Source organism: Palaemon carinicauda, chromosome 10 (genome assembly GCF_036898095.1).
Source record: "Palaemon carinicauda isolate YSFRI2023 chromosome 10, ASM3689809v2, whole genome shotgun sequence".
In the NCBI taxonomy this organism is placed as follows: Eukaryota; Metazoa; Arthropoda; class Malacostraca; order Decapoda; family Palaemonidae; genus Palaemon; species Palaemon carinicauda.
The window spans coordinates 131,921,731-131,934,642 of record NC_090734.1 but is presented as its reverse complement, the minus strand read 5'-3'; the positions used below and the strand labels follow the sequence as shown (position 1 = coordinate 131,934,642).

Sequence of the window (12,912 nt, the reverse complement as noted above, 5' to 3'; positions counted from 1 at the left end):
TGACCACCGCTCCCTTCTCTAGCAAAAGAGACACTTCCAGTTTCAGGGCTCGTCTCTTTTCTTCCTCTCGGTACCTGGGAGAGAGATCGATGGGGGATGTCGCTAGAGGAGGTCTGCGTACAAAAGGGATTTTGTACCCCTCTCTGAGCAACCTCACAGATTGTTGATCTGCGCCTCTCTTCTCCCAGGCTTGCCAGAAGTTCTTGAGTCTGGCACCTACTGCTGTCTGAAGTTGCGGGCAGTCAGACTCTGCCCTTAGAGGACTTGGATCCTTTCCTCTTCCCTCTCTTCCCTTCGGCACGAGCACCTCCCCTGCTGGAGGCTCTGCCACGAAAGGGCGGGATAAACCTGGACGCAGGAGTGTCCATCCTAGGTCTGGCAGACAAGGCAGGCAAAGGGGGAGCTTTGCGAGCCAAGGACGCAACTAGATCGTGGGTGTCCTTCTGCACTAAAGACAAGGCAATTTCCTTAACCAAGACTTCAGGAAACAAGCACTTAGACAAGGGCGCAAAGAGTAGCTCAGATCTTTGGCATGGCGTCACTCCTGCTGACAGAAACGAGCACAGAGACTCTCGTTTCTTAAGGACTCCGGACGTGAATGAAGCGGCAAGCTCGTTGGACCCATCACGGACGGCCTTGTCCATGCAGGACATAATGAGTAAGGAAACATCCCTATCGGCAGAAGAGATTTTCCTACTCAGGGCTCCTAGACACCAGTCCAGGAAGTTAAAGACTTCAAACGCCCTAAAAATGCCTTTAAGAAGGTGGTCCAGGTCCGAGGGTGACCAACAAATCTTCGAGCGTCTCATGGCAAGGCGGCGGGGAGAGTCTACAAGACTTGAGAAGTCGCCCTGGGCAGAGGCAGGAACTCCCAAGCCGAGAACTTCTCCCGTGGCATACCAGACGCTCGATCTAGATGAGAGTTTAGATGGGGGGAAGGCAAATGCTGTCTTCCCTAAACTCCTCTTGGTCTCTAACCAATCGCCTAACATCCGTAAAGATCTCTTGGATGAGCGAGAGAGAACGAGTTTAGTAAAGGCAGGCATGGTAGCAGGAACGCCTAAGACAAACTCTGACGGCGGCGAACGAGGAGCCACAGAAATAAAGTGGTCAGGGAACAACTCTTTAAAAACAGCCATGACTTTTCTAAAGTCCAAGGATGGTTGAACTGCTTTAGGCTCATCTAGTTCTGAAGGTTGATCCTCATGCTGTGGTTCAGCAACGTCCTCATCTGACTGTTCCTCATCCGATAACTGATGAGAAAACGGCAACGGAGTAGGCAACATTTGACTCGCAGAGTCCGGTCGCACAGGTGCATACGTGACGGAGCCGGACGCAGCGTCCTGGAACTGCTGAACAGTCTGGGAACTGTCAACAATAACAGGTGAGCGAGGACGCACAGCGTCCACCCGAGACTGTTTAGACCGTCTGGGTTGTGCAGTCAACGCCATACCGGGTTGCGGAGGTTGACGCACCGCGTCAAAACAAGTCAACTCTGATGGTTGATGAACGTCCTGAACGTCACCAAACGCATCAGTGCGTTGCCTAACGTCAACGTGCGGCTGGAAATCCACACTGGGTCGCATCGGTGGAGGTACCACCCCAACTGGTTGACGCGAGAAAGCTACATCCACGTCAACAGGACGCACAACAGAACGCTTGGATGGCTGAAGGCTCGTAGGTTCAACGGAAACCTTCTCAGCGTTGTAGTCCTCCATCAAGGACGCAAGCTTGGACTGCATGTCTTGCAGTAACACCCATTTAGGGTCTACGGAAGCAGGTGCGGTAACAGACGGGGTTAACGAATGAGACGGCACAACTTTGCCTCTCTTAGGCGGCGAACAGTCATCAGATGACGGCAACGGGTCCGAACTGTCCCAGTGGCTACATCCGGGACGTTGGACTTGTCCTGAAGGGACCGACTTACGCTTTAAAGGTCTAGAGACCTTGGTCCAAGGTTTCTTACGTGAAACACCTTCGGACGACGAGGTAAAAATGGGCTCTCTCGTCTTACTTAGGTAGGGGCGATCTTGGAGAGATACGCCTGATACCTTAGAGGGAACGTCTGATCGCTGATCAAGGCCTCTCGAACCCATGAGTCGTACGACATTGCTTCTCCCCTGGGCTTGGGAGCTTGCAAGAGGTCCCGGACTAGGAGGACGACAGGCACGAACAGACGAACCCTCGAGCGCAACACTGTTCACAACATTTTGCGTAACACTAGGCACTTTGACACTATCCTTCGTGGCACTTTGGCACTTGAGTTCCTTTACGTCCGCCATGAGTTGATTTCGGTCACTTGCTAAAGACTCAACTCTCTCCCCCCAGGCATGAATAGCACGCATCATGTCTGCCATCGACGGTTCCTGAGTGCTAGGAGGGGGGTTAGGAACAACCACTACAGGGGAAGGAATAGGTTGAGGGGCATGTGGAGAGGAAAAATCTACCGACCTAGAAGAACTTCTCCTTACCCTATCTCTCTCTAGTCTGCGTGTATATTTATCAAATTCGATAAAATCGAATTCCGAAAGGCCCACGCATTCCTCACACCGATCTTCCAATTGACAGGTTTTACCCCGACAATTGGAACAAACAGTGTGAGGGTCGAGAGAAGCCTTTGGAAGATGCCTATGACAGTCCCTAGCATTATATTTTCTGAACTTGGGAACTTGAGAAGGGTCAGCCATTTTGAATTAGTCAAGGGAAATTCCAAAAAACGATCTAAGTCATCAACAATTAATCCGATTCAAAAAAGAGTTCAAGGATTTATTTGAAGAAAAACACCTGTACTGCGAAAGCTCAAACCAAATTAAAGTACTTCACCAAATATGATGGGAAAAACTCCAGGTTCAACAGCGAGTAAAGTACGTCTTGTCGTCACGTCGACAGAGAAGAAATTGAGGTTTTGTTTACATCGAGAGTGGTATCTGGCCGACAGTTGGCGCTGGTGGGCACACCCGCAACCTGTATAGCGATCGCTGGCGAGTTTTTATGTATGTGTCAGTCGAGCAACAGAGTTGCAGCTATTATATATTCACCGGCTAAGTTAAATATTTAAAATTAGGAATTAATTAGGAATTAATTTGTTCGGGGGATACCACGCTCTCTGCGGCTACGGTAGCGAGTTTAAGGGCCTCTAGATGTTTAAGATAGTGCCGCCTGAACACTGACGGGGATTTCCATCCGGTATATTTAGTAAGATCTGCAAAGTTCATGTGATGGAAAAAATTTATTGAGGTTGCTACCGCCCGTATGTCATGGACGTGAGGGAAAGACTCAGGATTAGCCTGTTTGATAAAATACAAAATCTGTTGCCTGATCCCTTTTAAAGTTATAGTCCCTCCCTGCTCTCTAACAAACAAGGGCCCTGAGGTCTTATAGGAAGTCCTCGATAGAAAGGACTTTAGAGTGGTAACAGGACACAGGGAAGGATCCTGAGGGAGCGGGATAATTTTCCAGGAGGACCATCTGTTCTGAGGGTCTTCATTTTTGGCCAAGAAGACTTTGTCTGGGGAGAGGAGAACTTCTCCTGATGGAAGGAACTCAATGTGGCCTGGATCTCTTGACAAGTCAGCTAATTCCGAAATTCTAGCGCCGAATGCTAAACTCATAAGAAAGAGTATTTCTGAGTAGAGGTATATACTTACATGAGTCGTTGATGGTTTCTGACGCCAGTTTAAGGACATCATTGAGAAACCAGGAAACCGAGCTAGGACGAATGGATGGTTTCAGTCTGGCACCGGCTCTTGGAATTGAAACTAGCAATGAGTCTGTTAGATCTACATTAAACCCGACCAGGAAAATTTTCTTCAAGGCAGACTTGATGGTAGTAATAGTGTTAGCTGCCAAACCTGACTCAAACAAGGTTCTGAAAAAGGTAACCGTTAGGTTTAATGTCATACAGACAACGTTAGAATCCATCAAAAACTTTGCTAGTTTTTTTACTGCTGAGTCATATTGACGAAGAGTGGAGTCTCTCTTATCTGATTCTAAGAATAAAGTATTCTGGGGATCTATGTTAGCCCCTTTTTGGGCCGCAAACTTCATGAAGTCCATAAAGTTAGGGTGTTCTGAATGTTTGAGGAAGCGAACACAGTGCGCGTTTGTACTATTTGAGTCAAAGTCGGGTTGGGAATCTGGCGAGGGCAGAGACTCAGCTCCAGTAAAAGAGGAAACCAATTGCTCTTCAGCCAATTGGGGGCCACCAGGGCTACTTGACCTTTGAAGGTTCGAAGTTTGTCCAGCACCTTCATCAATAGGTTCACCGGTGGGAAAAGATAAATCCTTTCCCAGGTGTTCCAGTTCTGAGACATGGCATCTGTGGCGTAAGCCCGAGGGTCCAGATAACATTTTAGTTTGTGGTTGGACTTCGTCGCGAAGAGATCTACCTGGAGGTCCGGGACCTGGGAGAGGATCCACTGAAACGATTTTCGATCTAGTGACCATTCCGACTCCAATGGGGTCATCCTTGAGAGTGCGTCTGCCACAACGTTCCGAACTCCAGCCAGATGGACAGCTGATAGGTGCCATTGGTTTGAGGCTGCTAGGGAAAAGATCGCTACCATCACCTCAGTCGGCGCCCGCAGAAGTTTCAGCAGATATAGTAACTTCAGCTCTGGTGGCGCCTACTTCGCACCTCGCTTGCGCTTCTACGAAACTACAACGTCACAAGCGCAAACATCGCAGTACCTCCCCCTCCTCCTCATCGTCCTCACCCTCCTCGGAGGCTAAGAGGGAGAGAGAGAAGAGGAAAAGGAGAGCTCGCTCTCCTTCGCCCAGATGTTCTCGTTGGAGAGACAGGCGACGTAGGAAGAGACATCATCGTTCTCGCTCTTCCTCGCCTTCTATCTCTTCACGAAATGTCTCGCCGAGAGACTGCAAGCGCTCTCGTCACAAACATAAAAAGAGCGCTTCCTCGCGTCGTCGTTCTGCTTCGCGATCGACTTCCTCTCACGAGGGATCATCTAGGCGCTTCAAGAAAAAGAGCGCTACGATACATTCTCACTCTTCGTCACAAGAGAGTTCTCCTAAGCGTAATAAGCGCTCCCGTTGGAGAAGCTCTTCCCAGTTATTTACCTTAGAAATGGTACTTAAGGAGTATTTCACTGGCCGGCACAGGTTGAGCCCAGAAATATATATATATATATATATATACTGTATAGATTTCTATAGTTCTAATGAGTTTTAAGGATTTTTTTTTATCTATGATAATCTAGAGAAATGATCAATTATCCACCAACCCTACAGTCCTAGCAGTTCAAAATAAGAGGTTCGTTTACTGTATTACTGTATATAGCATTATAGGAAATAACTATAGTACTCTAATTTTGTATTTATGTAATAGCTTTCCTTAAAGAAGGCTTCATACCACACTAATTAGGAAAACATATTTATCTAAAAAATAAAGAATAAATTCCTTTATACCTATTAGCAAGCAACACTTCAAGAGGGAGTTGTAAATTGATGTGTGGCGGCAGCTGGACAGTCTCTCCGACTATATCCCATCCGGCGGCTTGCATAACGGCTCTGCCACATTCATGCTGCCACAAGCTTTCTCTGAAGGTCTTGTTAGTTGTCTTCAACAATCTGAAAGACACAATTATTCTCCAGTTAGTTAAAAAAAAAAATTGCGTGTTCTTGCTGCTCTGCATGTCTAGATAATAAGAAAATACTGTACAGTACACATATTCAGCTGTAGAATAGTGTACTAAAAAGTATCAAAGGTATAGGATTATTATTCTATTACAATACTGTACACTCATATTGAGAACATATTCACCTGCGAGTGCAGCTCATAAAAAAAGTTTTTAATTAGTACAACAGAGTACAAATTAAATGTAAATAAAACTTATTTTTGAATCTTTTATTATGTAGAAAACCAAATTTTATTGAGAAAATTCATTATTTCCATACTCGCCTGACGTTCATATTGCTTGTACACGAAGCCGTGTTGACATCTAACCCAAAATAAAAATTACCCGTTCTGCCTCATTGCAAAAATGCTTCCCCCCTCTCGGAATTGCATCTGGTAGTTCATGGCAACTAACTAGTCAATGATATGACATTACCTACTTTTCAGCTTTCAAAGTCGAAAACTTTATCATTTGCCTCCTGATGTCACTGACCACAGGGGAGGAGAGAGGTCACATAAATGATCAAGCAAGTATAATGATAACAAATTTTATCACTAAAATTTTGTTCATTTTTGTGAACCTCCAGCGATATTCATATTGCTGATTTAAAGGTGTTAAAGCAGTTTGGTTACAGTTCCAGTTCCATCAGAATAGATGCTCACTAGAACGTCAGCTGGGTAAGCCCAACCCCCCCACTGTGGTGCCCTACCACAACAGTGGCCTCCACAGTAAACAGCTTAAACTCATGGTCCCAAGCGGGGATCGATCTGCTGCCACGCGAATGCTAGGCAAACACGTTACCACTGTACTAGCCACGAGGTGGGAGACTAGTTTAAATAGTTTAAAAGGTAGCCAATCAGAATCCCAAGTAAATTTCTAATCACTCGAGTCTCATAGTGGGACTGCAAACCTATACCTACTATCCACCTTCTAAAACTAGTCACTGAACCCTCAACTAGAAAAAAAAATGTTCATTTTAGGAAAAATTTCCTTTTTGAGTCTAAATTCATAAAAATTTCCTTTTTGAGTCTAAATTCATAAAATAATTATGAAATTTTCCTCTTAACCTTTTTACCCCCAGGCTATTTGGAACTTTCCAACCAATAACCCCCAGGGATTTTTTTTTTCAAGCACATTTTGCTGTATATTTTTTTTAAATTGCTCTAACAGCCTTAATTTTTGTCATAGAGAGGTCAGGTTGGTCTCATTCTCTTGGAAAATGCCTGAAGTTTCTCAAAAAAAATTATCAAAAATATGCAAAAAAAAAAAAAATGTAAATAGCAGTTTTTTTGCGAGGACGTACCGGTATGCCCATGGGGGTAAAGGGATAAGTTTTGTGAAACGTAAAAGTACGTCCTTTGGGGGTAAAAGGGTTAATATATCAGTCCAGTTATCACAGTCTCTTTGGCATTGTCATGGGTGTTGACTAGAATAATGCAGGAGAAGGCTTAGCCTTCCCTCCTCCTCAAAGAATATGGACCCCTTTAATGGGAGGTCACATTCTACACTCGACATAGAAAGACAATTGCAAACCAACAGTGCTTGTGTTGTCTCTTACGAGATTTGGCACTGGAAGTAGGGAGCGTGAGTCCTAGTACTTTGAACCTCGACACCTTTCTGAGGGAAGGGTTTTGGTACAGCACTCTTCCTCCCACGAAACCATGCAGAGGAACCAGGCTGATACTCCAGAGAGTTAGATTGGTTGGCCATGCGTGGTTCGGTGACTTCTTCCTCGGCAGGTGTTACATTCGAAGATTAGGTTGTCATCTCTGGAACACAGCAGCCAGCAACACATCCAAAGAATAAGTTGTCATCTCTAGAACTCTACAACAAGCGAAGGGAAGCATCAGTAGCAGCGTATATATACCAAAATGCTTTGGTACATACCGTTTCTCTCTCTCTAATGTGAAAGAGAGAGAGAGAGATTTTCCACGAAAGGGGAAGAATAGGGCGGCACCCTTCTTTTCCTACCGCCAGTACGTATAATCAGTCTGTACGAGAATTGCAAGAACCAATGTTTCTTCCTGCAATGGGACAGTTCTCAGAAGTCACTCCTCCGTGCACTAGACTGCGCTCTGGTAAATGGGGTGAAAATTCCTCTACCGAGAAGCAGACACTTCCTAGGGTTGTGTGCGCCAATGTTTCTTCCCACAAAAGGATAACTCTTGGCACTCGCACAAGAAGGGAGGTTCCTGGAGCCTTCAATGTCTCTCCCACAGGGAGGAAAATGGTAGAAGTTATGCATTTGTAACTGCTATTGATCGGACATCCCAGACCTCAGATAATGTCCTCTATCTCAGTGAAGATAAGCTAGGGGAGAAAGGAGAACTTTAAGTAAATCTTCTCCAGAGTGGGCAGATGATGGCGCTCTCGTAGGGCAGAGAACACGACAGCCAGGTGACGCGTCCTTAGCACCTTCCAGGAACGGCAGACACTGAAGGGAAGGGAAAGGGCAACAACCTTCCCCTTCAAACTCAGGGGCGGAAGAATTCATCTGCCAAAGGAGCACCAGCAATATCCAAAGAAAACCTTCCTTAGGCTCATGTTGTCGTTCACACAAGGAATGAGACGACAACATATAAGCCACCCAAAAGGAACAAGTACTATACGAAGGTCCTCAACTTAAGAACATTAGTAGAATGACATTTATTTATTTCATATGAATCAGGACTATTTGCCGACTTTTGCCTTTGGAAATCGTAGGCATGGGGGGGTAAGTCAGGCCTACCCAAGTTGATATTTAATAAAAATTTTATTTTCATTAGTAAAATAAATTTTTGAATATACTTACCCGATGATCATGTAGCTGTCAACTCCGTTGCCCGACAGAAATCTACGGTCGGGATACGCCAGCGATCGCTATCCAGGTGGGGGTGTACACAACAGCGCCATCTGTGAGCAGGTACTCAAGTACTTCTTGTCAACAAGAACTCAATTTTCTCCTCGGTCCACTGGTTCTCTATGGGGAGGAAGGGCGGGTTCTTTAATTCATGATCATCGGGTAAGTATATTCAAAAATTTATTTTACTAATGAAAATAACATTTTTCAATATTAATCTTACCCGATGATCATGTAGCTGATTCACACCCAGGGTGGTGGGTGGAGACCAGCATACATGTTAACAAAGAAGCTAAGTATCCCGTATCTCATTTTATCAGTTATTCAAAATAACAAACATAAAATAAATAAGTACCTGGTAAGGAAGTCGACTTGAACTATTACTCTGCCTTTTTTAAGTACGTCTTCCTTACTGAGCCTAGCGGTCCTCTTAGGATGCTGAACGACTCCTAGGTGCTGAAGTATAAAGGGCTGCAACCCATACTAAAGGACTTCATCACAACCTCTAACCTAGGCGCTTCTCAAGAAAGAATTTGACCACCCGCCAAATCAACCAGGATGCGGAAGGCTTCTTAGCCGACTGTACAACCAAAAGAACAACAATAAAAAGTATTCAAGAGAAAGGTTAAAAAGGTTATGGGATTATGGGAATGTAGTGGCTGAGCCCTCACCTACTACTGCACTCGCTGCTACGAATGGTCCCAGGGTGTAGCAGTTCTCGTAAAGAGACTGGACATCTTTGAGATAGAATGATGCGAACACTGACTTGCTTCTCCAATAGGTTGCATCCATAACACTCTGCAGAGAACGGTTCTGTTTGAAGGCCACTGAAGTAGCAACAGCTCTCACTTCATGTGTCCTTACCTTCAGCAAAGCAAGGTCTTCTTCCTTCAGATGAGAATGTGCTTCTCTAATCAGAAGCCTGATGTAGTAAGAAACTGCGTTCTTAGACATCGGTAGAGAAGGCTTCTTGATAGCACACCATAAAGCTTCTGATTGTCCTCGTAATGGCTTTGACCTTCTTAAATAGTACCTAAGAGCTCTAACTGGTCAAAGTACTCTCTCTAGTTCGTTCCCCACCAAGTTGGACAGGCTTGGGATCTCGAACGACTTAGGCCAAGGACGGGAAGGAAGCTCGTTTTTAGCCAAAAAACCGAGCTGCAAGGAACATGTAGCCGTTTCAGATGTGAAGCCTATGTTCCTGCTGAAGGCGTGGATCTCACTTACTCTTTTAGCTGTTGCTAAGCACACGAGGAAAAGAGTTTTTAATGTGAGGTCCTTAAAAGAGGCTGATTGGAGCGGTTCAAATCTTGATGACATTAAGAACCTTAAAACCACGTCTAGATTCCAGCCTGGAGTGGACAACCGACGTTCCTTTGAGGTCTCAAAAGACCTAAGGAGGTCCTGTAGATCTTTGTTGGTGGAAAGATCCAAGCCTCTGTGGCGGAATACCGCTGCCAACATACTTCTGTATCCCTTGATCGTAGGAGCTGATAGGGATCTTACGTTCCTTAGATGTAACAGGAAGTCAGCAATCTGGGTTACAGTGGTACTGGTTGAGGAAACTGCATTGGCCTTGCACCAGCTTCGGAAGACTTCCCATTTAGACTGATAGACTCTGAGAGTGGATGTCCTCCTTGCTCTGGCAATCGCTCTGGCTGCCTCCTTCGAAAAGCCTCTAGCTCTTGAGAGTCTTTCGATAGTCTGAAGGCAGTCAGACGAAGAGCGTGGAGGTTTGGGTGTACCTTCTTTACGTGAGGTTGACGCAGAAGGTCCACTCTTAGAGGAAGAGTCCTGGGAACGTCGACTAGCCATTGCAGTACCTCGGTGAACCATTCTCTCGCGGGCCAGAGGGGAGCAACCAACGTCAGCCGTGTCCCTTTGTGAGAGGCGAACTTCTGAAGTACCCTGTTGACAATCTTGAACGGCGGGAACGCATACAGGTCGAGATGGGACCAATCCAGCAGAAAGGCATCCACGTGAACTGCTGCTGGGTCTGGAATCGGAGAACAATACATCGGGAGCCTCTTGGTCATCGAGGTAGCGAATAGATCTATGGTTGGCTGACCCCACAGGGCCCATAGTCTGCTGCAAACATTCTTGTGAAGGGTCCACTCTGTGGGGATGACCTGACCCTTCCGGCTGAGGCGATCTGCCATGACATTCATATCGCCCTGAATGAACCTCGTTACCAGCGTAAGCTTTCGATCTTTTGACCAAATGAGGAGGTCCCTTGCGATCTCGAACAACTTCCTCGAATGAGTCCCTCCCTGCTTGGAGATGTAAGCCAAGGCTGTGGTGTTGTCGGAGTTCACCTCCACCACCTTGTTTAGCTGGAGGGACTTGAAGTTTATCAAGGCCAGATGAACCGCCAACAACTCCTTGCAATTGATGTGAAGTGTCCTTTGCTCCTGATTCCATGTGCCCGAGCATTCCTGTCCGTCCAGTGTCGCACCCCAGCCCGTGTCCGATGCGTCCGAGAAGAGACGGTGGTCGGGGGTCTGAACAGCCAATGGTAGACCTTCCTTGAGAAGAATGCTGTTCTTCCACCACGTTAGAGTAGACCTCATCTCTTCGGAAACAGGAACTGAGACCGTCTCTAGCGTCATGTCCTTTATCCAGTGACCAGCTAGATGATACTGAAGGGGGCGGAGGTGGAGTCTCCCTAACTCGATGAACAGGGCCAGCGATGAAAGTGTCCCTGTTAGACTCATCCACTGCCTGACTGAGTATCGGTTCCTTCTCAGCATGCTCTGGATGCATTCTAGGGCTTGATTGATCCTTGGGGCCGACGGAAAAGCCCGAAAAGCTCGACTCTGAATCTCCATACCCAGGTAGACAATGGTCTGGGATGGGACGAGCTGGGACTTCTCTATATTGACCAGGAGGCCCAGTTCCTTGGTCAGATCCATAGTCCATCTGAGATTCTCCAGACAGCGACGACTTGTTGGAGCTCTTAAAAGCCAGTCGTCTAAATAGAGGGAGGCTCTGATGTCTGCCAAGTGAAGGAATTTCGCAATATTCCTCATCAGTCTGGTAAACACAAGAGGTGCCATGCTTAGGCCAAAGCGCAGGGCTTGGAACTGGTACACAACCTTTCCAAAGACGAACCTTAGGAAAGGTTGGGAGTCTGGATGGATGGGGACGTGAAAGTACGCGTCTTTCAGGTGTAACGAGACCATCCAGTCCTCCTGCCTGACCGCTGCTAGGACCGACTTCGTCGTCTCCATCGTGAACGTCTGCTTGGTGACAAAAGCATTGAGAGCACTGACGTCCAGCACCGGTCTCCAACCTCCTGTCTTCTTGGCTACCAGGAAGAGACGGTTGTAAAAGCCCGGGGATTGATGATCCCGGACTATGACCACCGCTTCCTTTTGTAGCAAGAGCGATACCTCTTGTTGCAACGCTAGCCTCTTGTCCTTCTCCTTGTAGTTGGGAGAGAGGTTGATGGGAGACGTAGCTAGAGGGGGACTGCGGCAGAACGGAATTCTGTATCCCTCCCTTAGCCACTTCACAGACTGAGCGTCTGCACCTCTGCTCTCCCAAGCTTGCCAGAAGGTCTTGAGTCTGGCTCCTACTGCTGTCTGGAGAGGAAGGCAGTCAGAACTTGCCTTTTGCGGACTTGGAACCCTTCTTGGACTTGCCACGGTGACTGTCTGCACGGGTACCTCCTCTGCTGGAGGCTCTGCCACGAAAGGGCGGGATGAACCTAGATGCAGGTGTGTCAACTGCTGCAGGGCGGAAGGGTCTAGGCACGGAAGGTAAGGTTTTAGCCTTACGTGCAGAAGATGCCATAAGATCATGAGTATCCTTCTGGATAAGCGAGGCAGCCATCCCCTTAATCAGCTCCTCCGGAAACAGACACTTGGAGAGAGGAGCAAACAACAACTCTAACTTCTGGCAAGGAGTGATACCAGCCGATAAGAAGGAGCAAAGATGTTCTCTCTTCTTAAGGAATCCTGACACATACGAAGCCGCAAGTTCACCAGACCCATCCCGAATTGCTTTGTCCATGCTAGACATGATCAGCATGGCCGAGTCCTTATCTGAAGGGGAAGTCATCCTGCTTAAGGCTCCCAAACACCAATCGAGGAAGTTGAATATCTCGAAGGCACGAAAGACTCCCTTCAACAGATGATCTAAATCGGAAAAGGACCAGCAGATCTTCGAACGTCTCATAGCCAACCTGCGGGGAGAGTCAACCAGACTTGAGAAGTCGCCCTGGGCAGAGGCAGGAACTCCCAAGCCGGGTTCCTCTCCCGTGGCATACCAGACGCTCGACTTAGAAGCAAGCTTGGTAGGCGGAAAGACGAAAGAAGTCTTTCCCAGTTGCTTCTTGGAATGCAACCACTCTCCCATAACCCTCAAAGCTCTCTTAGATGATCTGGCGAGAACAAGCTTGGTGAAGGCAGGCGCAGCAGACTGCATGCCCAGAGCAAA

At 46.9% G+C, this 12,912-nt stretch overlaps 1 protein-coding gene across 1 annotated transcript in view; it reads right to left on the bottom strand.

Moving 5' to 3' along the window:
• LOC137648264 (uncharacterized) overlaps window positions 1-12,912 on the bottom strand; it is a 63,207-nt gene that overhangs the window by 45,511 nt on the left and 4,784 nt on the right. The window contains exon 2 of the mRNA XM_068381190.1: window positions 5,425-5,586. Within this exon, the coding sequence (XP_068237291.1) occupies window positions 5,425-5,586 (162 nt within the window). The remainder of the gene's footprint in view (window positions 1-5,424; window positions 5,587-12,912) is intronic.